The sequence below is a fragment of the Cyprinus carpio genome, chromosome A16, assembly GCF_018340385.1.
Source record: "Cyprinus carpio isolate SPL01 chromosome A16, ASM1834038v1, whole genome shotgun sequence".
NCBI classification, from domain to species: domain Eukaryota; kingdom Metazoa; phylum Chordata; class Actinopteri; order Cypriniformes; family Cyprinidae; genus Cyprinus; species Cyprinus carpio.
The window spans coordinates 18,312,593-18,337,618 of record NC_056587.1 but is presented as its reverse complement, the minus strand read 5'-3'; the positions used below and the strand labels follow the sequence as shown (position 1 = coordinate 18,337,618).

Here is a 25,026-nt window from a genome sequence, read left to right as displayed (position 1 = left end):
AGAAATCAGAATTGGCAAATGCCTTACGATTCCCATGCCATGATTCTTTTTGAGAAAAAAAAAATTAAAAGCAGAAATTAATTTCTTATTTACTGCCCTCACCAGTCTGTTGCCACTTTGTGTGATTTGTAAAAATTTGATTCACTGTTCATAAGAATCATTCGTTTGGAAGGGTTAGGGTTAGGGTTAACACTGGATAACACTGGTCACACTATATGTTTCTATGACAAGAACGGGCATGTAATTAAAATATTTAGATTTTTCTTTTAATTGAACCCGTTAAGAACTACTTGAATACACAAGTACTTGATGCACTTAAAATAATTGGCTAATAAGAGTAATTTGTTCAGTAATCTGATTACACTTGTTGCTCTGTCCTGTATGTTTCTATGATGTTCCTTCTGTATTAGCAGCGTATTGCCTATTGAAGAACCATTTCATAATGAAAATATGTTAATTTCAGGGTTTTTTTTTATCAAACTGTATAAAAATTAGTTTTGTTCATAAGTATTTTATTTGCTTATAAAGAAGTGGCTCATAAGAGTCATTTGTTCAGTAATTGGATTACACTTGTTGCTCTGTACTGTATGTTTCTACGGTGTTCCTTCTGCATTAGCAGCGTATTGCAAATTCGAGTGCCGTTACATCATGAAACTATGTTAATATCTTTATTTTATTTAATCTAACTGGAAAAGAACTGGTTCTTATTCTTAAGTAGACTATTTGATTCACTATAAAGAAGTGGCTCATAAGAGTCATTTGTTCAGTAATCAGATTACACTGTATGTTTCTACAATGTTTTGTTCTATATTAATGAACTGTTACTTAATGAAAAGAATTAGATTTCTGTATTTTTAATCTTATTGTTTTTGAACACATGTTCTTACAATAACTGTGACTGTTCAACACACTATAGCTTGGACGTTCAATGTCCAGCACCAGTATCTCTACACTGATACGCACTAATGACATCATTGTGACAAACCACACACAAAAATAACTGTGTGGCTTATAACAGTAAGCGTTCACAAGGACCATCATGCATTATGATCAGTAAATCTTTTTGAAGCGTTGACTCTTTGCATATCACTCATTCCAATTCCCAGCAGCCTCTGTGGAACCAAATACCCTGAAACAGCAGAGGGGTTCCTCTCCTCTTGGCGACCCTAAACTGTTTGGAGAGGGTCTCAGCTTCAGTGGCATCATTGCACACTCATGTACCATGAAATGATTGAGACACTTCCGTCAATGGCTTCATACGAAATGGTTTCGAAACAGCAGAGCGCACTGTGAAATGAAGTCCCTGCCGATTAATAGGGTGAGTCTGGCGCACAAACGTGAATAAACATGAAACCTGAGGCCTGAGATGGGCCTCCTTAAGACGAAATGGAGGGAAATAAAGAGAAAAAAGGCACCCCTGATAGTCCAGAGAGACAACCTTGTTGTCTCCTTGACAATTGAAGCAGCCCCCCTCTAAACAACTTCCTTTTCACGGTCAATTTCACATTTATGGGCGCTGTGCTTGTGAACAAGTTTCAAACTGAAATTTACAAGCCACTGTCACACTCGCTGCTATAATTGTGAGAATGCTGGTATTATATATATTTTACAGAAATTGTTAAATTTGACCTTGCTTCTGAGTTTTTCCGTTCTTGTAAATGTTTCTTTGGGAGCAGTTGAGTTTGAGTCACACAGAGTGGTCTGTTTTTTTTTTTTTTTTTTACAGTGTGAACTGAATTGTTGAAGTCTTCAAAGCAATAGCGAATGTTGGCCTTTTCTAACGACAATACAGCACACAATCTCAAGAATGCTGCAGCATAAATATGTCCGATATGAATTAATTGATCTTAATTACAGAATTGAGATTCCATTCTGGTCGGATCGTATCACAGCAGAGAAAGACTTGAATAATTATGAGTCATTTTAGCCTGTAGCAAGGTGCCACTTATGAACAAATCCTTTGAATCCAGGCAGCCTTGCGACGCGAGCCAGTAAACAGTGTGCAGTAGAATTAATTACGCTCTTCTATGTGCTGCTTCCTCGCTAATCAGGATCTTCGGCTGCAGAAAGATCTATTCAATACATTTCTCCCATCGCTGATGGTAAAGTGAGGGGAATATGGGAAAATGCTCATTTGCACAGCGATAAGATGAAAGACACATCCCTTTAGCCCTGTTTGACTCTGTGCAGGAAATCATTCATTAATGTTTTTTTTAAGTATGACAATCTAGGCAGGCCAGATCTACATACTCCAGACGGCATCGCATGGAGAGATAACGCAGGCCAGCAGCAGCCAGGAGAGAGCACAGCCAGTTCCTGTAATGATGGGGAATTTATGGGCCTTTAAAGAGATAGTGCCGAGGCCTCCCACTAATCACACACTCCAACAGGGTGCTGGGTGGGATTTCGCTGGGCTACAATATTTCCCTTTCTTCTTGTCCGTACTAGGGGGATTTGAATATATATATATATATATATATATATATATATATATATATATATATATATATATATATATATATATATATATATATATATATATATATATAATATATAAATATGTATGTATGTATTTCCCAATATATGTGTGTGTGTGTGTGTGTGTGTGTGTGTGTGTGTGTGTGTATATATATATATATATATATATATATATATATATATATATATATATATATATATATATATATATATATATATATATATGTATACTGTAATCAGCTTCCGAAAGCTGCATGCCACTGCAGATTATTGAGCAGAAAAGCGAAACTGCGGACTTTGTTTGAGTATTTGTTGTATAGCTGTCTCTAGTTTTACAGGGAAATCTGTTTATTTAACAGCAGTTCACTTTATAAAATTCTCAATTACCACTGCTTTAAATGGAGGGGAAATATTGTCTTCCTAAGTGGCCACCCATCATCAAGCATAACAAAATTAGTACTTTATCTTCAAAACGCACAGGATACATAATTCAAAAGTTCCCATTATTAGAAAACAATTCAACGAAGCAATTTCGGTCATGTAATAGCTAGAGCCATTTTTCTGTTTTTGCTCACACTAAAGAAGTCTTTTGCTTTATTAAACATACAGTACACACAGAGGGAACACACATGGGTAAATTACTAACAACAGACACTTCCAGGTTTATTGGAAAATAATTTTGGTGCTCTTGATAAATGGATGCCCAAAACCCTCACAAAAAGTACTGCGATGGTAACATGGTACATTAAAAACATCAGATACAGGTCCATGGTACTTAAAGTAAGCATGAAATACTCTCCATAACTCATTTTACTTCATAATCTGATGTTTTCATGGAATAAAACAGAATGTTTTTTTATGATTTCTATATCTATATTCCAGGTTAGGTGAAAAAATAAAACATTACCATTGTAACATGTCAAAATGTGGGGGGAAAAAAAACCAACAAACATGATACTATATATAGTACTGTATGTGGTGCAAAATATTATATGCAGGGATATGACAAGTGAAAAGGATATTTTCAATTAGAGCAATAAAATATATTTATTATATTTAGTCTATTCTTTTAGCCACATTGTTTTACCATTAGCATACAGAATGAGATTTTTTTTATTTTATTTATTTATTTATTTTTTTAGCATAATGAATGCTTTTCTTGCATTTCCTGCACAGATATTGTGTCATATGTGAATATTTCTGTGGACTTCTGTGTGTGTGGGGTCATTACCAATCTAGACTATATATTTGTATATTTGATCTTGCTGTCACTCTCTCTCAGTTTTCGGGATTAGAAAGCTCAGATCTCCTCAAAATCACCCTCACCAGATTGACATTTTCAAGGGCTTCCTTGGTAGAACAATGCTGAGAGGAAGAGAAAAGCCAATATGACTTTGTGTCTACCTTGCTGCAGGAGCTGTTTGTGTAAATCGCCTATAAGCTTATTGACCCGCATGCATGTCACTGCCATTACACAGAACAGAGGAGATGCAATCTGATTGGCTGATTTCTCACTAACTAATGTCAGACATATGCGTGCATTGTTGAATGCATACATGCAAACAACATCTTGGCGCCCAGATCAATCTCTTGCCATTCTCTTTTTCTTTTTTAGACCATTGAGCAGAAGGGCTGTAAACCTTATGTCTGTCCCACCTCATTTGACACAGATTTTAACTCTTGTTTCAAACCCTAGTGAGCTGCCACACTGTCCAGTGTCTACAAAGACAGCTATCTTTATAGGCAGCACCCTAATTGTCACAATTGACTGATTTGAAATGCTTTTCACAAGCAGCAATTCATTCAGCGGTCACTCACACACATCACACAAAAGGCTTGGCAAGCACGTAGTTAATTTCAGTTCTATTATATGCATTAGCATGTTGCTAAGCTAATGACTCACTGCTCTAATTAACATTAAAAAACACATATTGGATTTAATCTTTTTTTTGTATTCTAATCTAGTTTATACTTTGAACTTGGCATAGTGTACTATGAATATTGTTGGTTCTTATGATAAATTGCTTGTGATACTGCAGATTTGTAAGTTGTGTTGGATAAAACTATCTGCTAAATGAATACATTTAAAGGTACGATTGGAGTTTGTTTTTTTAAAAGATTGCGAATATGAAACTGTGTGACTGATGAAGTATGGAATTAATTTTGTGGATTTAAAAAAAAATCATTATGAGTGCATGTATTTTTCTAGCCATATATATATATATATAAACTAAAGTGTAATGTCCATTTATGTCAAGTACTATACATCAGTTGAATCAGTTAATAAATTCTCTCTTTCTAAATTAACCATTACTTCACCGGTTTCCTTCTAAATGAACTATTACTTCTAAATGAAAAATGAATGTAAAAAACACTGTACATTATATTTTAATATAATATTGTAATTTAAATACAAAAAGCTTGTCATTTATTTTTGATCCAATAAATCCAGCCTTTGTGAGCATTAAAAAAAAAAAAAAAAAAAAAAAAAAAAAAAAATGATTTCATTGAAATAACTGGCTGGTCACACGATCAAAGACAGATCTTTACACTTTTCCAAAATCTCTTTCTAGCTAACCAACTAGCTTGTTCTGTTCTATTGCATGTCAATCTTCTTCATTTTATGCAGGTCATTTCTGTTGCACTGTACCTGCTTGGCACAATGTTTTCCCGGCGGATTCCCTTTATGTTCCTGAAAGAAACTTCATCAAGCGGCTGTGACACTTGTTCCCTGCGAGGTTGCCTGGGCGATTGTGTTTAAAATGCATTGCAAACGGTGTTAGATAGAAGGCAGAAAATCCTTAATCACTGCTTAATTAACAAATCATCTTGTAGCTTCATTTCCTGAGCAGTAATTAAACAGTTCCAAGACGTTTCGTTACAGGGCTTAACATGTTCGCCGGAGATCAAGGTAGAGCCTTTAATGTTATCTCACTGCCTTCCCAAACTCGCTACACTGGAAAGGAACTGTTGATATTGCCCTTTGTTATCCTTATGGTAATGCTCAATGAGTATGCTAAGGAGCTTCTCAAGGCCTGACAATACAAATAGTGAGGCACTTTTTAGTGGGAGAGTGAGGAGGACAGCTTCCATGCAGGAAAATAGGTCAGAATGACCTCATGTGCAGTAAGTAGGGCAGCGCGGCCCTCTCCTCTCGCCCGGGTGTGCAGAGGCAAGCAAGAAGCTGCGATCCTTTTGGCCATGTTTACTGCCTGCCTTTTGAAGTGAACCACGTCTTAACTGGCTTAAACACACCGTGGCGAGAGAATTTGATCTTTAGATTAACCCATCCGGATGGACCAGTGTGTGTTTGAGGACCATGGTGAAGACCGTTCCGCCGCATTAGAGGGTCGCTGAGACACTGCCAAGAAGCATCTGTACTCAGAGTGTGACTCCAATGTGCTTTGTGCTATCTATCTATCTATCTATCTATCTATCTATCTATCTATCTTTTTTTTTTTTTTTTTTTTTTTTTTTTCTATTGAGTGTATATAAGTGTAGACAAAACATGTTTACAGGTTCTGTTAAATGTACAATTACAAATACATGATTTATTTATTGTGTATTTAGGGGAGGAAAACGGCAACAGAGAAATAGGAGAGACAGAGATGGAAACAGACAGTGAGAAGACCAGAAACCCCCCTCTGGAGCAAGAGGAATGGGACGGTCCAAGTAAGTGCATCATCTGATTGCGTTAAAGTGCATGTGTTTGTGTTATATAACCATGAATTTTGTCTATATGTCTCATAATTGTGACTTTATATCTCCAGTTCTCACTTAACATTCATTAACTGTACAGAGAGTATATTGTCTGACTAATTATTTCCTTTTGTATGGAAGCCTTTTTCAAATTGACAGTGATGGACAAGAAAGAAAAGTTTTGTGACATTATCAACAGCAACTTTTAAACCAAAAGACACAGGCTTTTAGTCCAAATCGGTTGACTTTGAGGTCATCTGTTAGTGTACTCCCAAACATTGACAAAATGAAGTTTTAACCAGTGATATTTTAATATTATTAAAATACTATTACAGTTTTTATTAAATTACTTTTTATTTTTGTATTTTCCATATTTTTCATAGATGTATTGTGTATATTTGTAATTTTTAGCGAAACGAAAAATCTATTGCCTATGTAAAATAAAAACAAACACTTTGATGTTGTATCGCAATTGTGAAAATGCTTGAACAAGAATTTAAATCAAAAGTACACTTAAAAATAAATGTTCCAAACTCTCGTTTTGCATTGATGCCATAGAAGAACCATTTTGGGTTCTCCCCAAAAAAAACTTTGAGTGAACAGTTCTTAAAAGGACCATTTTTTTTTCATGTGAAGAACATTTTGTGAACCTTAATTTTAAAGAGTGTAGGTACTAAATAGATAGTTGTTTATTAGACATTTAAGTATTTCTGTGAAAAGTCACAAGTATGAGAAAAAAGACAAAATTAATCAAGAACACTTGTAGCTTTCGTTTTTGAAGGATGGGCCTTCATTGGTCTCTTAGCTTGGGCGCCCTTTGGCCTGGTCCATAGTCCATCGTGGATTGGTGATCATCTCCTAGAGTCTTTCTACACCCCAAAAGCTTTCTGATTTTATATGCTGGAGAACAGAAATATCAGAGAGGAAACCAGTGTGCAGTGCTCGTCTGATATGATACTCAGTCCTGAAGGTCCAATCCAACACGCGATCATTCCTGGCCCTCCTTTAACCGTTTAGCCCATTAGCTAGCGGCCAGTAATCACTTGTAAGCGGCTCATTATGACACGTTTTAAATGAATCCATCTGGGATCAGGGGATTTCAGACGCTCAATAGCAGGACATCTAAAGATATCCTTGACAAGGCCACCCGACAGAGGTAAAACTCTCGACTGCTTCTGAAGACTTAATGAGCTCTTGAATTATGAAGAGCGTATTTTTTCTAACTTTTGTTGAATTGTGATGTGGAGATCTGCCTTTGATCACAGTCTCATTGTATTAACATACAAAGCAGTGACCATGTTACTAAGGAAAGAAGGCAAAATGGTGCACAGTAGCATTTACTAACCTTTTTGTGCTTGCTTTTTAGCATGCTATCTACTGCTAGGGTTGTAAGTGCATGATGCAACTGCTAATGTATTTAATGAAATGAGGAGATTATTGTGTAATCTGTAAACCGAATGACAGACCTGTGTTTCTTTCATATATATATATATATATATATATATATATATATATATATATATATATATATATATATATATATATATATATATATATATATATATATATATCTATATATAATAAAAGCATACAGTGACCAGGTACCATCAAGCTAAAAAAAAAAAAAATCACATTAAATCATTATAAAAGCACTTTAAAAATTGTCCATATTACTCAGGTGTTATTTTCTATTGAAGCCTAACTGAAGTCTGAAGTCATCCAGTAGTTTTCTTTAAAGAAACAGAAAAAGACACAACTTTAAAACCCCCCCCCCCCCCCCCCCCCCCCCCCCCCTTAAACCCCCCCCCCCCCCCCACAACCCCCCCTATCCTGTTTCACTAAAATATATATATATATATATATTTTTTTTTTTTTTTTTTTTTTTTCTTGAAATAAATCACTTAAGGCATATATACAATATGCACTATATTCTTTCATTATATGGAAAAAAGCAGCATGGATATTCTGCAGATGTTCTCTTTTTATCTTCTACAGAAGAGACAAAGTCATACAGATTTGGAGTGACACGAGGGTGAGAAAATGATGACAGAATGTTCTAGTTTTGGATAAACCATCCCTTCAGGGTTCAGCAGAAAGCACACAACAGACATAAAAACAGATATCTTTTCTTTTCCAAGAATCTCGCCTTACCATGCAGATTTTCCCTCGCCGTCTCTCAGAGAAAAAAAAGGGGAAAAAAACAGTTTTATCTGTCTTTTTGCACTTCTTTAAAGTCACTTCATCAAAGTGATGGATAATACATCCAACAAGATAGCAACGGCAGCAATTACTGTTCAGCCGTGGCATCACATCGCAGAATACACAAAATATGATTCCCCTTTTAATGCATATGACCTCCAGAATTTATTGCAGGTACGTATATTTATAAGAAAGTGAATTTTGGCAAGTTGGCACCGGTGAGCCCCCTGCGGTGTGTATTTTATACTGACAGCAAATCAGAGTTATCAGCACCTATCAGATAATGCATTTATCATTAAACTTCACATTTGCATTTCAATCTGGAAAGGAAATGAGCATTGGCTGCGTAAGATAAGAGCGGTAGGGATGACGGTAATAAACGGTCCCTGTGATCAGGCAGCCAGCAGGGCTGAGGGGGTCAGTCACTCAATGATTGGGGCAAGCACATACAAAAAGAGGCATCATCCGGAAAAAAATGCTGAGCTTTAAACTCCTGCTTTAAAAGGGGGGGGGTGGTAGGCTAATCAGCCCAATGTCTCTCTGATCATCCACCCTGTAATGCTGAGAGAGAGAGAGAGAGAGAGAGAAAATTCCCTCCCTGTTTGTTGTGAATGAATGACTTTTGTTGGTTGTGTCGCTCATCTGTGAAAGTATCACACAAAGAAACATGTTCAATTACAACACTAGAATTGTACATTTTCTAATGGAAATGTGAGTGGTGCTTGAGGTCTCCAGATATGGTTTGACTGCAAGTCTAAGGGGTTCTTTTCACCTGTTTTATCACCTGCTAGGCGAAAACTGTAAATCTGATCTCTTAGAAAAAGAAACATACAAAGAGCTGCATGATTTCTGGTGTCAGGTTTGGAGCATAAATGGAGCCGGGCGTGTTACATGTTGAAGTTTAATATTTTGTGTCAGAGGTTTGTTATTAAATGCTAAGTATATGCACGGTTGCCTTGGCAAACACTGCTTACTAGTCTGAAATCAGTCGAGAAGTTGGTGTTATAGTTTCAGTTTGTTTAGTGATGCATGATACTGTACATTTACAGTTATCCAATTACGATCAGACATTTTTATTATTATTATTACTTATGCCATTCCTAGCATATTTCAGTGTGCAAGCTAATTGTTTTCTCTATTCTTACATTTATTTATTTTCACCTTTGTCATCATGTAACTCTCACTTAAAGTTTTTCTTTAAAAACACTGATTATTTAATAACACCGTTAAATACAATAAAATGTAATAAATTAATTTGTATAAATAAATTAAAATAACTACTTATGCTCTGTAGAGTGTATATATATATATATATATATATATATATATATACATACAACAAAGAAAGAAAGAAACGTGTGTTCATGGTGTTACATATGACTCATTTAAAACACAAATATTCAGTGAAAACAAAATGAAGTGCTTTTCAGAATATCCAAGTTATAAAAGTAGATGGTGATTTATACTGTTAATCTGAATCCTGACAGTATAAAATAGTTTAAATAGAACAATAATCACCATATAAGAACCATGAAAGTAGTCCATATGAATCGTGTGCTATATTCCTGGTCTTCTGAAGTCATACGATAGCTTTGTATGAGGATCAGACTGACATTTAAGACATTATTCTCTGAAAATCTTGCCTCTAGCTCTCGAATCTCATTCAAGCCACATGAGGGTGAGGAGGTAATGACAGAATTTTCATTTTTGCCTGAACTATCCCTTTTAATCTAGTTTGTCAGATTCATCTCACTGCTGAATTCCATATTTACCTCCCGCCACGATCTCTCTGATAGCGCCGATGGTTGCTAATGCTGCTGATAATCTTGTTACATTACACAGATACAATCTTTTCTACATGCCCCATTCACTCCTCACAGAGACATTACTGTCAAACTCCGGCAGGAATGTGGATTTCTGGCAAAATAGAATGCAAATGAGGAAATCGCCCAACAGGAAACAACCCTCTCAGAATACAGGATATGACATCGCTCACGCAGCTGCCTCACTGTCTCTCGGGGAGCTGTACAGTGGACATTAATCTCCACACGTAATAACCGCATTCACTTTCACGTCATGTCTTCTTCTGAAAGGCCATTTCCCCCTTTCATTCCTCCCATTGTGTTGGAAAAGTCAGATGCGCATGTTTTAATTTAAATAAAGATGGGAATCACACCATCAAATATGAACATCTCAAATGACATGACTTCCTGTTCGCAGCGATTAAAAGCAAATTTATTTAGTTTAAGAGACTACCTTGTTATCACTTTATTTTATTTTTTAATGTTCAAATCTGGACTCTTTGTTATTACCCGGCTTAAGTTAAAATGCATGATTATGATCGGAAACAGATAATTCTTAATTGTTCGGTGCAAACAGGATATTTCATAGAGAATATCCAAATCAAAAGAAGGACAGTATCTTAATGAAGAGTTGTAGTTATTCTTTTGTGTTTATGTTGTTTTTAAATGTCTGTATATTGTTTATTAATTATATTTCAGTTTTAGTTATTTTAGTACATCAAAGTAAACAAAATAGAAATAGAAATATTGTCTTCAAAACTAGCTTAAATTAACTAAAATTTATTCTATGTTATGTTACATTTTGTATATTAATTTTAGTTAACTATAATGACCATTTACCTGACTGCTATTTTAGTATCGTTGATATTCTATTGTAGGTTTTTGTTTATTTTTTTCTGTTTTCATTTCAATTTATATATATATATTTTTTATTTTGTTTTGACATTTTTATTAGGTTTTTATTTATTTATTTTTAAATATGTGTGTGTGTGTGTGTGTGTGTGTGTGTGTGTGTGTGTGTGTGTGTGTGTATATATATATATAGTTTTATGATTGTTTTGTTATTTTTCTTTTAGTTTTTCTTATTTTACTGCATCAAGATAAACTAAATGGAAATGAGAAAAGTTGCCTTAGCAACTAGCTGAAATAAAATCAATATAAGGTTTTTTATATTTACTTTATTTCATGTTAAATCATGAAACATTACTATAATTACTAACATTTTGTGTTGCTTATAAGTGATTACTAATAAAAATAGCAAAGCTAACAATGTAATATGTTTGTGAATTAATTAATTCTCATTCATGCCCATGCACTGACTCAGATTTTTCATCTTTTCTTTTCAAAGCATGTTTTCCATTGTTTGAAACTACTGAACAAGTCAGTGCTTTGAGTCTGAACCAGACACATGTGTGAATGACTTAGTTGAGTGTATGATTCATTGCCTCATTCAGAACACAGAAAAAGACCGTTTTCACCTCCTACTACAGTACTGATACAACCAGCAGAAGAGACACTGATCTAATCAGTGAACAAATCCAAAGATTCAAGACTCTTGGATGGATCAAAATGGTCAAAGAGCGGTGGAGAAATGGAAATGAAAATCTACGAAAATCCAAAAAAACAAACAAACTATGATTTAACCCTTATAAGCACTTCAGTTCCACAAAAGTTCACTTATAACTTCCTTTTAGTCCGTAAGCATGTTCTGTGAAGGCAGGAGAGCATCCCTGAGATTAAAGGAACATCCACTCTCAGCTCATAAAGGCGATGTTCTGTTATCTGCTCCTCTATCTCCTTCATTCTCTCTCGTCATGGGCTTCTATATATTAGTGGTAATAGCCTGTTTTGTTAATTATCATGGACGTCTTTGATACATATCTTGACACGCTCCTTGAGGCATAAAGAAAGTGCATGTGCAGGAACAGAAAGGGAAGGAAGCTTTTAAGCATTAATGAACTTCTTTTTTGTACTTATCACTACGTCTGCCCTCAAATAGAAGCCTTTAACTTTCGCTTAAAGGAGTTATATTGAGGACATTTTGGTATCTCTTTTAAAGTTTATATATATGATAATATTGCTAATATTTATTGATATGTAATATTTAAAAAAGTGTATGTTTATTTATCATATATTCATTTAAGTTTTAGTTTATATGTGTGTGTATTAACCTTTAAATTACCTTTATTTTATTTTGTATTTAATTTATTTAGTTTTTTTATCTTTTTTGCTATTATATATACTATATTCTGAGAATGCATGAGGAGATGATGATGAATGGTATATATTGGTCGTCCAATGAGCATTGAGCAACCCTTAGCTAGATCCAATCACCTTGAGGACTGACACACCTCCTCATGGGTGGCTCTCTAAGATCAGCAGTGCCTGTCGGACACCGTCATTTTCGGCTCTGTATGCCAACTGGAGCTGGGCCACGAGCCGAATACAGGCAGGTTCTCCTGAAGAAGCCCTGAAGACAGACAGGAGCAGGTATCCAACAGCCTCCGCCTCACAGTCAGGAAGCACGTATAGATTCCCTTTTGTCCATTCAGCCCACCTGTACGTGGAGCTGACACTGTCCGCCCTTGACCGGACCCCCTCACCCGCACCAAACAATAGCCACTTCAGCTTTAATGCACATATGTCATGCTAAGTGAGTTTGTGGAGCAGATGGTCATGATAGCATGGCAGGTGCCTCAACAAATGTTTGTGTTTGCTGTGCTGCTATTTATATTCGGCGCAAAACACAGCGCCACAAATATTTGAAAAGGCCATTGGTTGTTTTTAACATGCGTCACAATTATCAACGTGTCTTTTTTTGTTCTTCCCAGCCCAAAACAAACAGATGGCAGTTATGGGTTCAATGCTAACTGCCTAAGATTTCTGTGCAGATCTGAAAATATGCAGAGAAAAGACGGATGAAGGTCTTGAAGGAATAGTTCACCTAAAAATAAATATTCTGTCATCATTTACTCATGTTGTTCCAAACCAGCATGATGGTTTTTTTTCCCTGTGGTACACAAAAGGAGATGTTTATGCTTTTCAATTTAATGAAAGCAAATGAGGCATCACAAATCCCCCCCCCCCCCCCCAAAAAAAAAAAAAAACAACAACCAGAAACAATGTACATGTAGTGACTTCTGTGTTGTATTCCAAGACTTTTAACTGCACAGTTGGCTTCTTTGGTTTTTATTACACTAATTTTGACAAAAAAATAAAAATCCTTTTGTTTACTCACCTTTAAAGCATTCACAACCTGTTTGACTTACTTCTGTGGACCATAAAATGTTTTGTTTTGTTTTGTTTTGTTTTGTTTTGTTTTGTTTTGTTTTGTTTTGTTTTGTTTTGTTTTGTTTTGTTTTGGTTTGGTTTGGTTTGGTTTGGTTTGCGTCGGTTCCCATTGATTTGCATTGTATTTTTTGGCCATAAAATGGAAGTCAATGGGAAAGGAAACCAATTGTTTCAACCATTTGGTTACCAATATTCTTCAAACTATTTTCTTTCTATCAACAGAAGTTTTGGATGGGCAAGTGAAAAAATACATTTTTATTCAGAATATCTTGATGCAGTGTTAAAACTGAAAATGTGCAAACAAAAATGAGACTTGAGCTAATGCAGATGGGTCTAGTTTTGTCACCAAAAAAAAAAAAACCTTTATGTTGGTTACTCACATGACTTTATGGAACAGTGTGTGGTCACTAAGAAAGGAAGTCATATGGGATTAGAGTGACATGAGGGTAAGTAATTTAAACCATAATTTTAATTGCTGGGTGAAATATCCCTTTAATGGTGCCACTTATTAAACTTTCAATAACAAATAACAAACCTGGCAAGAGTTTGCTCCCGTAACACATAGACTTCAGTCTGTGTACATCAACGTATTTAGCAATGACCTAGAATCCAGGAATTAAACATTCAAACAGCTGCAACCGGCACTCCATTGTCAGGCTTGTTGACAGCTTTTGAATAAAATGCTGTAATGCTGGGCCTCCTGATAAACATCCCACCATACCCACAAAGAGACGTGCATAAACCAATCATCAACGTCCAGTGACTGACACCTTGCTCGTGTCCAGCGACTTGCAAAGTTTCTCATCATTTTCTTCGCATTTGTATCTTTTCCTCTAATTATTCACCGAAGTCTGTTAAGTCACGGTGCAGTCCGAGGGGAAGGAGGGGGGCCCAGATGCAGATTAGGCTCCTGAAGATGAGGGTCTAAAAGGGATTTAATGGTAGAATGGATTAGAGAAATCCTTGTAACAATGTTAAATAATTATAGTTCCAGCCGAGATCAAAGCAGCATTGATTGAACCCCTCAAGCCTTTAACACAGAGAGGAAAGAGAGAGAGAGTGAGTGAGAGAGAGAGAGTGTCTTGGAAAGCAAAGATTGGTAAACTCCTGCTCGGGCCGCAGCGGCGCTCGCACATGTGGATTGGTGAGAAAAAAAGATGTATCCTTTAGGAGAGCTCCGTCTGGCTTTTGTCACTGGAGCTGGAGATCCATTTGAGAGGTCTGATAACAGCGCAGACGAACTCGTGAGGAAACGTTGTCAGAGGCGCTTGTGCTGATACCTAAGCGTTTTAAGACGACTTATAGACAGACCGGAATTTAATGTATGCAAAGCACCAAGTTTGAGCGGAGGCTTTCAGTCGGAGTTGTTTATTTCCCATGTAATCAAGAAATTTTGACATGCCTGGCTGCCGCTCATTTTCCGAGCGAGGGTGTCTCATTCGCTGCTCTCAGCCATCTTACCACAGACTTTCTCTGCTAGTCTCATGCAGATAAGTGGTATTGTGCAAAATCAGATTGTCGTGACATTGTGGTACAGTAGAATTTGGTACTGAATGAGCCGGGTTATGTAGGCGAGGTGGGTCGAAGAATCAATGTATTTAAAAGGACTAAATAGGGTGCAGGTGATTTCCGGTGACTAATACAACAACCCAGTGCATGAATACGTATTTGTGGGTAGGCTCAGTTTTGTGTTTACTTGGGAGGGTGGAGCTAAGATTTGGTACACTACTGCCACACAAACAGTGACTGATTATTGTACTGATGAAATACACAAGCAGAGATTAGCTCGAACTCTTCACTTGAAGTCTTTAAGTGTCCAGATGCAAATTTCTCTGCTGATCCGAGATGTTAAGAGGTTTAAGAGCAATGACTTCATGCTTGTTAGCAATGGAATCAATCTGAAAATGAACTAATGTACTTAAGTGAACAAGCTAGAATAATGCTGCACTCACTGTTCAGATATGAATGTAGACATATGTAGTGTGCTGGGAATTAATCTGTTTTGTGTTTTTGTTTTCAGTGAATCTTTCAACTGGATGATCAGTGCCATAGACATGTTTCTAGAAAAATTATATCATTTTCATTATATCACTCTTTATCTAAAACATCTAAAAGCTTGGAGATAATACTATGTAAGCTATGGCTCATAAGTTAACTTACATTTATTATTACATTTGTTTAATAATGTTCACATTTTTTTTAATTAAATATCTTATATAATTTATGTTAAATATGCTGTTATGCTCACAAAGGCTTGATATATTTGATCAAAAATACAGTAACAGCAGTAATATTGAGAAATATTATTGCATTTTAAAATAACATTTTATTTGGAATGAAAATCTTTTGTAACTTTCAAATAGTAGTGTGTGTGTGTGCGTGTGTGAGTGTGTGTGTGTGTGTGCGTGTGTGTGTGTGCGTGTGTGTGTGCGTGTGTGTGTGCGTGTGTGTGTGTGTGTGTGTGTGTGTGTGTGTGTGTGTGTGTGTGTGTGTGTGTGTGTGTGTGTGTGTGTGTGTGTGTGTGTGTGTTTATATATATTTGTGTGTGTGTGTTTTTTTTTTTGTGTTTGTGTGTGTGTTTATTCTTTAGTCGCTGGGGTATATTTGTATCAATAGCCAAAAAAAAAAGAAAAACATTGTATGGGTCAGAATGATTGATTTTTCTTTTATGCCAAAAATCATTAGGATATTAAGTACAGATCATGTTCCATGAAGATATTTTGTAAATTTCCTACCATTAATATATCAAAACTTCATTTTTGATTCATAATATGCATTGCTAAGAATTCATTTGGACAACTTCAAATGCGATTTTCTCAGTATTTAGATTTTTTTGCAGCCTCAGATTACAGATTTTCAAATACTTGTATCTCGGCCAAATATTGTCTGATCCTACTAAACCATACATCAGTGGAAAGCTTATTTATTCTTTTTGATGTATAAATCGCAATTTGAAAAATTGACAATTAAGACTGGTTTTGTAGTCCAGGGTCACATATATAATTATTCCAGAGATGTGTATAGATAAGTAAACAGTCCCTAATTCAGTCATGTAACCTTTTTTCTAGTCTTCATTCATTACAGTTGTTTTAGTATTATTTTGATATTTTTTTATTTTATTATTGATTTAATTTATAAAACAGATGACTCTCTGTGCTATTTGGGTGAGGGACATTGGAAAGCATTATGAAATAAAAGCTGACGGTTAATTAGAAACTGCATGATTTCCATGTGCAGTCAGAATTCTCCAAAGCTTAGGCGGACCTGTTGACAGCTACATGGAATATGGGCGGAATACAAGCAAGAGAGGGAGGGCAAACAGAGGGTGTGCTGTGAGAGGCATCTATATCAGAGCAAACACCCCCTTTTTTGGTTGAGGAGCAGAAAAACCAAGCATACACATGCACACATTCTTCCACAAACCCCAAAATACCTTCACTTACCAGTCAAGTCAACAACAACAACAAATTATTATAATAATAATTATTATTAATATTGTTATGTGTATCAGTGTATTGTTTTTATTATATAAAAGTCTACATGAAACTTTCTTGTATGTGTGTGTGTGTGTGTTTTGAAGTATTCAATTATGCAGTTTTCATTGGCATATTAATCATCTTTTCAACAAACAAGTCAGCGTTAATTAAAGCAAAGCATGGATAAAGATGTGTGACTGGATCATCACTCTGTTTATCACCGCACACAGAGCCAGAGTCAAATAAATTCAGCCTGTGACAAGAATTTCAATGTCTGTCCTCTTTTTCATATCATGTGTGTGTTTGGAGAGAGGGAGAGAATGAGGAGTTGAGGAATGAGTGTGTTGTCATGGTAGCTCATCTTTTGTAAAGCTTCTTGACTAGAGATGAATTGATTTGTGATCTGATTTTGAAATCTCCTGAATGATTTTTGTAGAGTTCAGCACAGAACCCTTTATTGCTCAGACTGTATTGCTCTTTCATAGCTCAGGAGATTTAAAGGTGTTCTCATGTATCAATGCTTCTGTCAAAATGAGGTGAATTCCTACTGATGCCATATTGATGTTTTGTGAGATTTTTCTACAGTTTGGTAATTTGGTCATCAGGAGCTGGTAGTTTGGTATATCGGCAGCAGGATATGATGTTATGTTCTAGATTTATTTATTTTATATATAAATAAACACCCCCCCCCCAAAATATCAAAAGTATTTTGACAGAATACCATATATATATATATATACACACACACACACACACACACACACATACCTATATATTATATATATATATATATATATATATATATACTGTATATATATATACACACACACACATATATATATATATTTTAAGAAATGAACTTATGAGTTTTATCTCCTTATAAGTATATATACTTCATATTCACAGCTCAGGTGATTGGCTCAAAACAGCCTGCCAGCAGAACTCAGTGCCCGTGAGCAAAGATGGCAGATTTAAAATGGTGCATGTCCACAGGGTCTTGTGCCAGCCGCGCAGCTGCATTGAAATGAATGGAAATGCTGCGGATAGATTCCTCCAGCTATTACAGAGCCGTAGGTTCAGACAGACAGAGCTGTACCGGGACTGCAACTCCAGCTGCGGAGGTTCAGGCGCGTGTGGGCCGGCAGCTCTCTTCCTCTCTGACTTTATCAGCTCGCACACTTGTGGGCGAGACGAGGGCGAGTCTCACCCTCTATACCTTAAACACAAGATCTCTGTGGTTTGAAGCACTCGGCTGCTCCTCTTTCCTCCGGCATTGCTCTCTGCCAATCTGAAAAGCAAACAGACCTACACTGGTGCTGGTAAAATCACACACACAAACACTTCGTTTTTTTGCTGTGTTAGCGTGAATCTAAATGCACTCAAACAGAATGTTGCACAGGAGCGAGATCTGTTCTCCAGGAAGACAGACAGAGGGAGAGAGAGGGAGAAAAAAGAGAGAAATAGAAGCAGAGAAAGATGGAGAGAGAGAAACCAGAGTCAAAAACCGCCACATAACAATGCCGGAGAAAAATCAGAACATTTTCCAGCGAAAGATGGGCCATTTCCAAATCCTCGTGCCCTATCAGACAAATTAAAGTAAATCAAGCATGAAATGAAGCAGGAGAGCCCGGAGATAAGACTCCTTTAAGTCCTTTCCAGATTAGGATAGGGGAAGAGAGGTGCATCTGCTCTCTGCCAGCCGAGGAGGCTAGCTTCTCATTTCACAATAGCAGCCTGTGTATAGGATTACTTTCCCCTGTCACACACACACACACACGCTCAGTCCGAACGTGTCCTTAATGCGTCGGCTCACTAACTTGTTTTACAGGTTTTGACAAGCGATCTATAAATGTACAGCAGCTAGTTGATCATAGAATTGTGTGTGAAAATGTGCTAGGTGATGCTTTAACCTGTAGTCACGTTTTCTAATAGTGTTACTGTAGCTCAACTGGTAGAATATGGTGAAAGCAATGCGAAGTCATGGGCTCGATTCCCAGGGAATGTGCATGTTGGTAATTTATTCCTTAAAGCATTAAATATTAATAGATAGTTGAGAGGAAGTACTTTTAGGAAGTTGACATGCAGTGTGACGTGATATTCTCCATCTTTAAAGTATTTTGAACAGGATTTTGATCATTCTTTTATAATTATACATGCAGTTTAATGGCCTTAAAGTAACTGAGAAATACATGGAATACTTAAAAAAAATAATTTGAACTGCAGGGTTATAACTAAAACATTAAAAAAATGTTCATTACATGAATAAAATCACGTTAACAGAAATCAAATATTTAAAAAAGCGTAAACTAAATGACAAAAACACAACACAATTACTGAAACGTTCACTAAAATCAAAGTGAAATCAAATTTTACAAAAATTAAAGTGAAATCAAAGTCAGAATCGTATTTCAGAAGGCGGGCCTTCATTTGATACAGAAACAAAATCAAGACCTTTTAAAAGAGCATAATAGGACCCCTTTGACAAAAACTACATTGGTATATCAATGATACTAAAATAACACTGAAATCACAGGTCTGCAAAAATGCTCATACATGAAAGGGACACCGGGGCTAGTTGTCACAATGTCATTAATTTATTTTAAACATTGTATAACATTTTAGCACCAACATTAATTATGTAGATTGCAGTCAAATTATTTTAAAACAAGCCTTCCTGTAGCTCAGTAGAAAAAAGTGCTACCAATGCAAAGGTCAAGGGTTTATACCCAAGGGAACATTTTACATTTACATTTGTGCATTTAGCAGATGCTTTTATCCAAAGCTACTTACAGTGCATTCAGACTAACATTTTTTTTTTTTTTTTGACCTAACATGTGTTTCCTGGGAATCGAACCCACAACCTTTTGAGCTGCTAACGTAATGCTCTACCACTGAGAAATGAAATGAAATGAAATGTGAAATGAAAAATTGAAACACACATATTTTGGTTTCAGAGTAATCACTGATGTTTCTCCTCTTGGCTTTTCCATCACCAGGAGTTTGTTAGTTATTAAACAGCGTGGCTGTGACCTTCTACGCCCCAGTGTCAGGTTTAGGCCTTCTATCACCCTCTATCTCCAACCATTAAAAACTCCTCCTAAAAAAGTGACTGATTTAACCTGCTTTTACACCGTTTATATCAAAACCGGATGAGAGAAAGAAGGGGAGAGGGGGAAAAAAACTTAATCATCTTATCTGTTGACTGTCAAACTGCTGGAGCTAAGACCTCCTCACAAAAGACAACTGGGTCAGGCAGGCAGGAGCGGCTGGATTTGTGCTGGAGGAAAGTTTGAAATGTGGTAATTGACTGGAGGGGCGGCTGCGGATAGAGCTAATGACCCGCTCGAGCCACTGGAGAAAAACAGCACCTGTAAATGCAGAGAAAAATCAAACGTGTGAGAGATATGTGAGCTGTTGTGTGACCCGGGAGCTCGGTAGTTATTAACACACCCTCAGATAAGCTAGTGTTTATTTGTGTGCGTCTTGTGGAAGGGAAATATATCCGAACGTTCTCCTTCAGATCATCAAGAACGCAGTGAGATTCTTTTAGAGGGGCTGAAACCAGCATTCCCATAATTCAAAGTATTTGTGAGCGTTTCAGGCACCATTAGTCAGTCCGTGCTGACAGGAGAAATAGGAATTATGTCCCACATGAGCACTGAGATTTGTAACATCTCAGACTATCAGATTTGTTAGCCTCTCTACATTCAGAGGGGGCATCTTCCTCAAGTTTACGTCTAATCTTTTGTGTCCTATCATTTAGAGTGACAGAAGGGAAAGAAGCTTTGGAGATTGAAGTCAGAATGACTTTGCTCAGGTTTTGATCGAAATAAGCTGGAGGAAACAGGCCAATCAAGGTTTAACTGGTTAGTTCCTGCTGGCAGATATCATTACTACAGCATTTGGCATCTTTTTTCTTTGGTGATTATTTGAAAAGCAGCCATAGATTCTAAGTAAATATATTTTTAACAAAAACAAAATAGATGATAGTTAGATAGTACCATGGTATTTCTTGAAGTACTGTGTAAATACTATGGTACTTAATAATCAGAATTCAGTACAGTACCAGAATATTTATCAGGGTTGAAACTGTACATTTTGTCACACTTATTAGTGAATTAAGAAGAAAAAAAACCGTAATAAGTATTTATTACCATCCATTAAACTTTATTTTGTATTTATCTATTTATTTTATTTATTTATATTTTAATTAATATATATATATATATATATATATATATATATATATATATATATATATATATATATATATATATGTATTTATTTATTTATTTATTTATTTATTTATTATTTTTTTGCATATGTAAACACCACTTTTCAAAAGTTTGTGGTCGGAAAGATTTTTAATATTTTTGAAAGAAGATCACCAAGACTGCATTTATTTGATCAAATATACAGTAAAAACAGTAATACGGTGAGTTACTATTATTTTATTAATTTAAAAGTACTTTTTTTCTATATTGATTTATTTTTAAATATAATTTATTCCAGTTATGGCAAAGCTGGAATTTTCAGTATCATTACTCCAGTCTTTAGTGTCACATGATCCTTCAGAAATCATTCTAATATGCTGATTTGCTGCTTAATGTTTTTGTGAAAACAGATTTTTTTTCAAGATACTTTGAAAAAAATATTTTGTAGCATTTTAAATGTCTTTACTGTCCCTTTTGATAAATTTAATGCATCCTTGCTGAATAAAAGTATAGAGGGGTTTTTTTTTTCTGAAAACTTACTGTCCCCCAAATTTTTGAGCAGTAGTGTATATCAGGTTGAATCATATTACCTTTTGATTCCATCACCGCACCATTATAAATGCACAGTAGATTTTTATAAGTGCAAGACAGACAGTTTCTTCTTGCATAAATAATCTTAGAATACTCCAAAATTCCAGTCTCTTTTAGCAAGAGGTAAGTTTATTAAGAGAGAGAGTGTATGTGTGTGAGAGAGAGACTGAGAGTGAGGTATAAAGGTCCTCGTGTGTTTTAAAACAAGTGTCTGGCGAGGAGATAATGGTAAAGCCGTGGGATAAAAATGATGCATTTGCTTCTCTTCGAGCTGATAATGGGAGTTTGGAGGGGGGTGGAGGAAAGTTCATCGCTCTCTTATCAAAGCGCTCTGACATTTCTCCTTCAGCTGTAAAATTTCAGATCACATATCTCCTTCAGAGCTCCTGCACCTTTTGTGGAGTGATACAGAGCTCTCCATTTCCCCCCGCGTGCCCCTCACAATATGTTCATTTGCTTCATAAGCTGCTGTTGATCTTGATATGTGACTCCTGTATTGTCACACGTGGCTGATGGGCATTTGTACCTGTTTAAGGGGGTCATGAACTACCTTTTTATTATTTTGTACAGTTCTCTGAAGTCCACTTATAATGTTATCAACATTTTTACATCAAAAAACATAATAATTTAGAAATTTAGGCTATTTTCTGTCCTGTTTTGGCCCCCTCATCAGAACACTCTGTTTGAATAGGCGTGGTGAATCGTAGACTCAGAAGTAAACGACCACTGCTATGATTGGCTAACAGTTGTGTGTGTTTGACAGCCTACATCCTTCATAGATGGACGCTGCTGTGATTTAGGTTAAAAACACATAAATACTCATTACATATCAAATGTTCTGTGATAACAGACAAAACAATAGTGAGCACATAATAAAAACAGTTCCTCACACTTGTATGGTGCCAGATTACTGTCAGATCCATTATAGTCGCCACAGCATCATCTTTTACTTTGTCTTTCTTAAAATCCTGCGCTGAATTGTGCCTTGTTTGTAAATGAATTCACAGCAAAATGAAGTGAACAAAGACTTGTTTTCTTCAGAGCATCTTTAATGTTTGATTTCTGTGTAGACCTGCTTTTGACTCTCTCGTTATTTACACTACATGCACGATTCGGTGGGAGGAGCTAAACAGGCAGTGATGGAGAATCGGTGGGCGGGGCTGAACAAGCAATGATGTAGAATCGGTTGGGTGGGGCTGAACAAGCAGTGATGTAGAATCGGTTGGGTGGGGCTGAACAAGCAGTGATGTAGAATCGGTGGGCGGGGCTAAACAGGCAATCATATAGAAGCAGGCATTAATCTTCTTCCACGGAGGAGGGGTTTAGCCACACTATTACGTCATAAAGTGCCATGTTTCACAACCTGTCGACTTCAATATAGGCTGATTTTAGAATAACAAGAAAGTTTTGAGTTCTGAAACTTACAGGATGTTTTTATAATACAGTGACATTTATGTGTCAAAAGATCAAGGAAATTTTGATTTCTCAGTTCATGACCCCTTTAAATTACTTTCTGAGTAAGATCTGACCCACTTATTTAAGGCTTAAACCCCATAAAAGTAAGTAAAATAAAAGTCTGGGAATTATATACAAAAGTAATTGTAAATAATAAAGTAACACTGCAACAGCGTTGTTGAACGTTAGCATAACCACAGAAGTTACATGACAAGTTTGTCAGAGTAAGAGTTTGTATGTTTATCAGGCACTAAAAAGTCAAACAAAAGTCACCTGAAGCAGTAACCATAAAAACAATGCTTTTCAAACATTAATCATAATTTATATGTGAATATACTATATCATAATGTATCACATATCACTTGTATGAAAAAAAAAAAAACTAGTGACTGTATGGGTGCAAGAGACAGTTTGGGTTGTGCAAGATGAAAAATCCACCCACAATATTAAAGAAATGACATCATTTGCAAATAGTTCTTGAAAATCATTTTTAAAATCTTTTAGAAAATGTAGTTGTTTGGTTGGTCTGTGTTTGGAGAAGGAATGTCAACTTTTGTCGCCTTCTTTTCAAAAGGTAGTTTCTTTCTCTTCCTGTGTTGTGACATTGTAATTATTGTCTTTGTTGGTTCCTGAAAACTTACGTTTTTGTCTGTATTTTAGAGGTGGGAGATGTGACTCCCTCCATCCCCCATCATCCCCCCATTTCGGGGGGAAACAAACAGTGGCCGCGTGCAGCATCTTTTTGGGGCTATCAAAGGAAGATCTGTGCACACAAAAGGGACATTCATGGTTCTGCCAGGGATCTGTGGTGAGGGGGAGCAGACCCCGGAGAAGAGCGACAGATGATCTTATCTAGGGAGGAGTGGAGGGATGGGGGGATGGAGTTCTCTTCACTCATGTCAACAGCTCCTCTGTGCCAAGATAGTGGCATTTCAGCGCTGGTTGATGAGAGAGCTTTTGGGTGTTTCCACCTGTGAGCTCTGCCTGAGTACGCTTCATTACCACTACTAAACTAATCTTGCAGTTTCTGTTTCGTTGATACTCAACTGATGGTTTATGACCCAAAATCTTGCCTCAGTTTGCACTGATATTGACTGCACAGGGAAAACAATGCTAAATGCAATTAGTAAAATGCAACTACCTTTAAAACTAAGGTAGATAAGGCAAGCACAGACTAAACTGAGCTGGTTTGATGGTCTTAGCTGGTTTTAACAGGTCTAGCTGGTCTCCCAGCATGGTTTAGCTGGTTGACCAGCCGATTTCTAATCCTGACCTGCTGACAAAAGAAACCCTCCCTAAAACCAGAAAGTAGACCAACCTAACCAGACTGGGAAAACAGTTAAGACCAGCAAACCAGCTTAGGTTATAATTATGCTTGAAAATTTTATACTTATTATGCAAAATAATGTGTGATATCATCTTTTTCAATAATCTGTTAACATCTCAAAAATTGCAAGTTAACTATATGATTGTGTATTATTAGTAGACAACACTAAACATCCCTGTTCAGTTTAACAATGTTTTGTTGACATTTTTTGTTACATTTTCTTAACATTTTGTTATTATTATTATTATTTTACAATTTTGGATTGCCACTTGATATCCGAAATTAAATAATAATAATACATCCAGATTATGAACCAGATTATGTATTATAAACAATAAAGTAAAGAACCATGTAAATCTCTCCTGGGTTTGACAGCATTTTTGTTGACATTTTCTGGTACAGAATTGGTTTGTATTTGATGGATTTTTTGTTGTTTTTTTTTGGTTTTTATTTTGTTTTATTTTTTTTTTTTTGATTTTTTGTTTTGGTACTTG

At 36.0% G+C, this 25,026-nt stretch overlaps 1 protein-coding gene across 1 annotated transcript in view; it reads left to right on the top strand.

Moving 5' to 3' along the window:
• LOC109071293 (zinc finger protein ZFPM2-like) overlaps positions 1 to 25,026 on the top strand; it is a 145,476-nt gene that overhangs the window by 40,381 nt on the left and 80,069 nt on the right. The window contains exon 3 of the mRNA XM_042773085.1: positions 6,049 to 6,150. Within this exon, the coding sequence (XP_042629019.1) occupies positions 6,049 to 6,150 (102 nt within the window). The remainder of the gene's footprint in view (positions 1 to 6,048; positions 6,151 to 25,026) is intronic.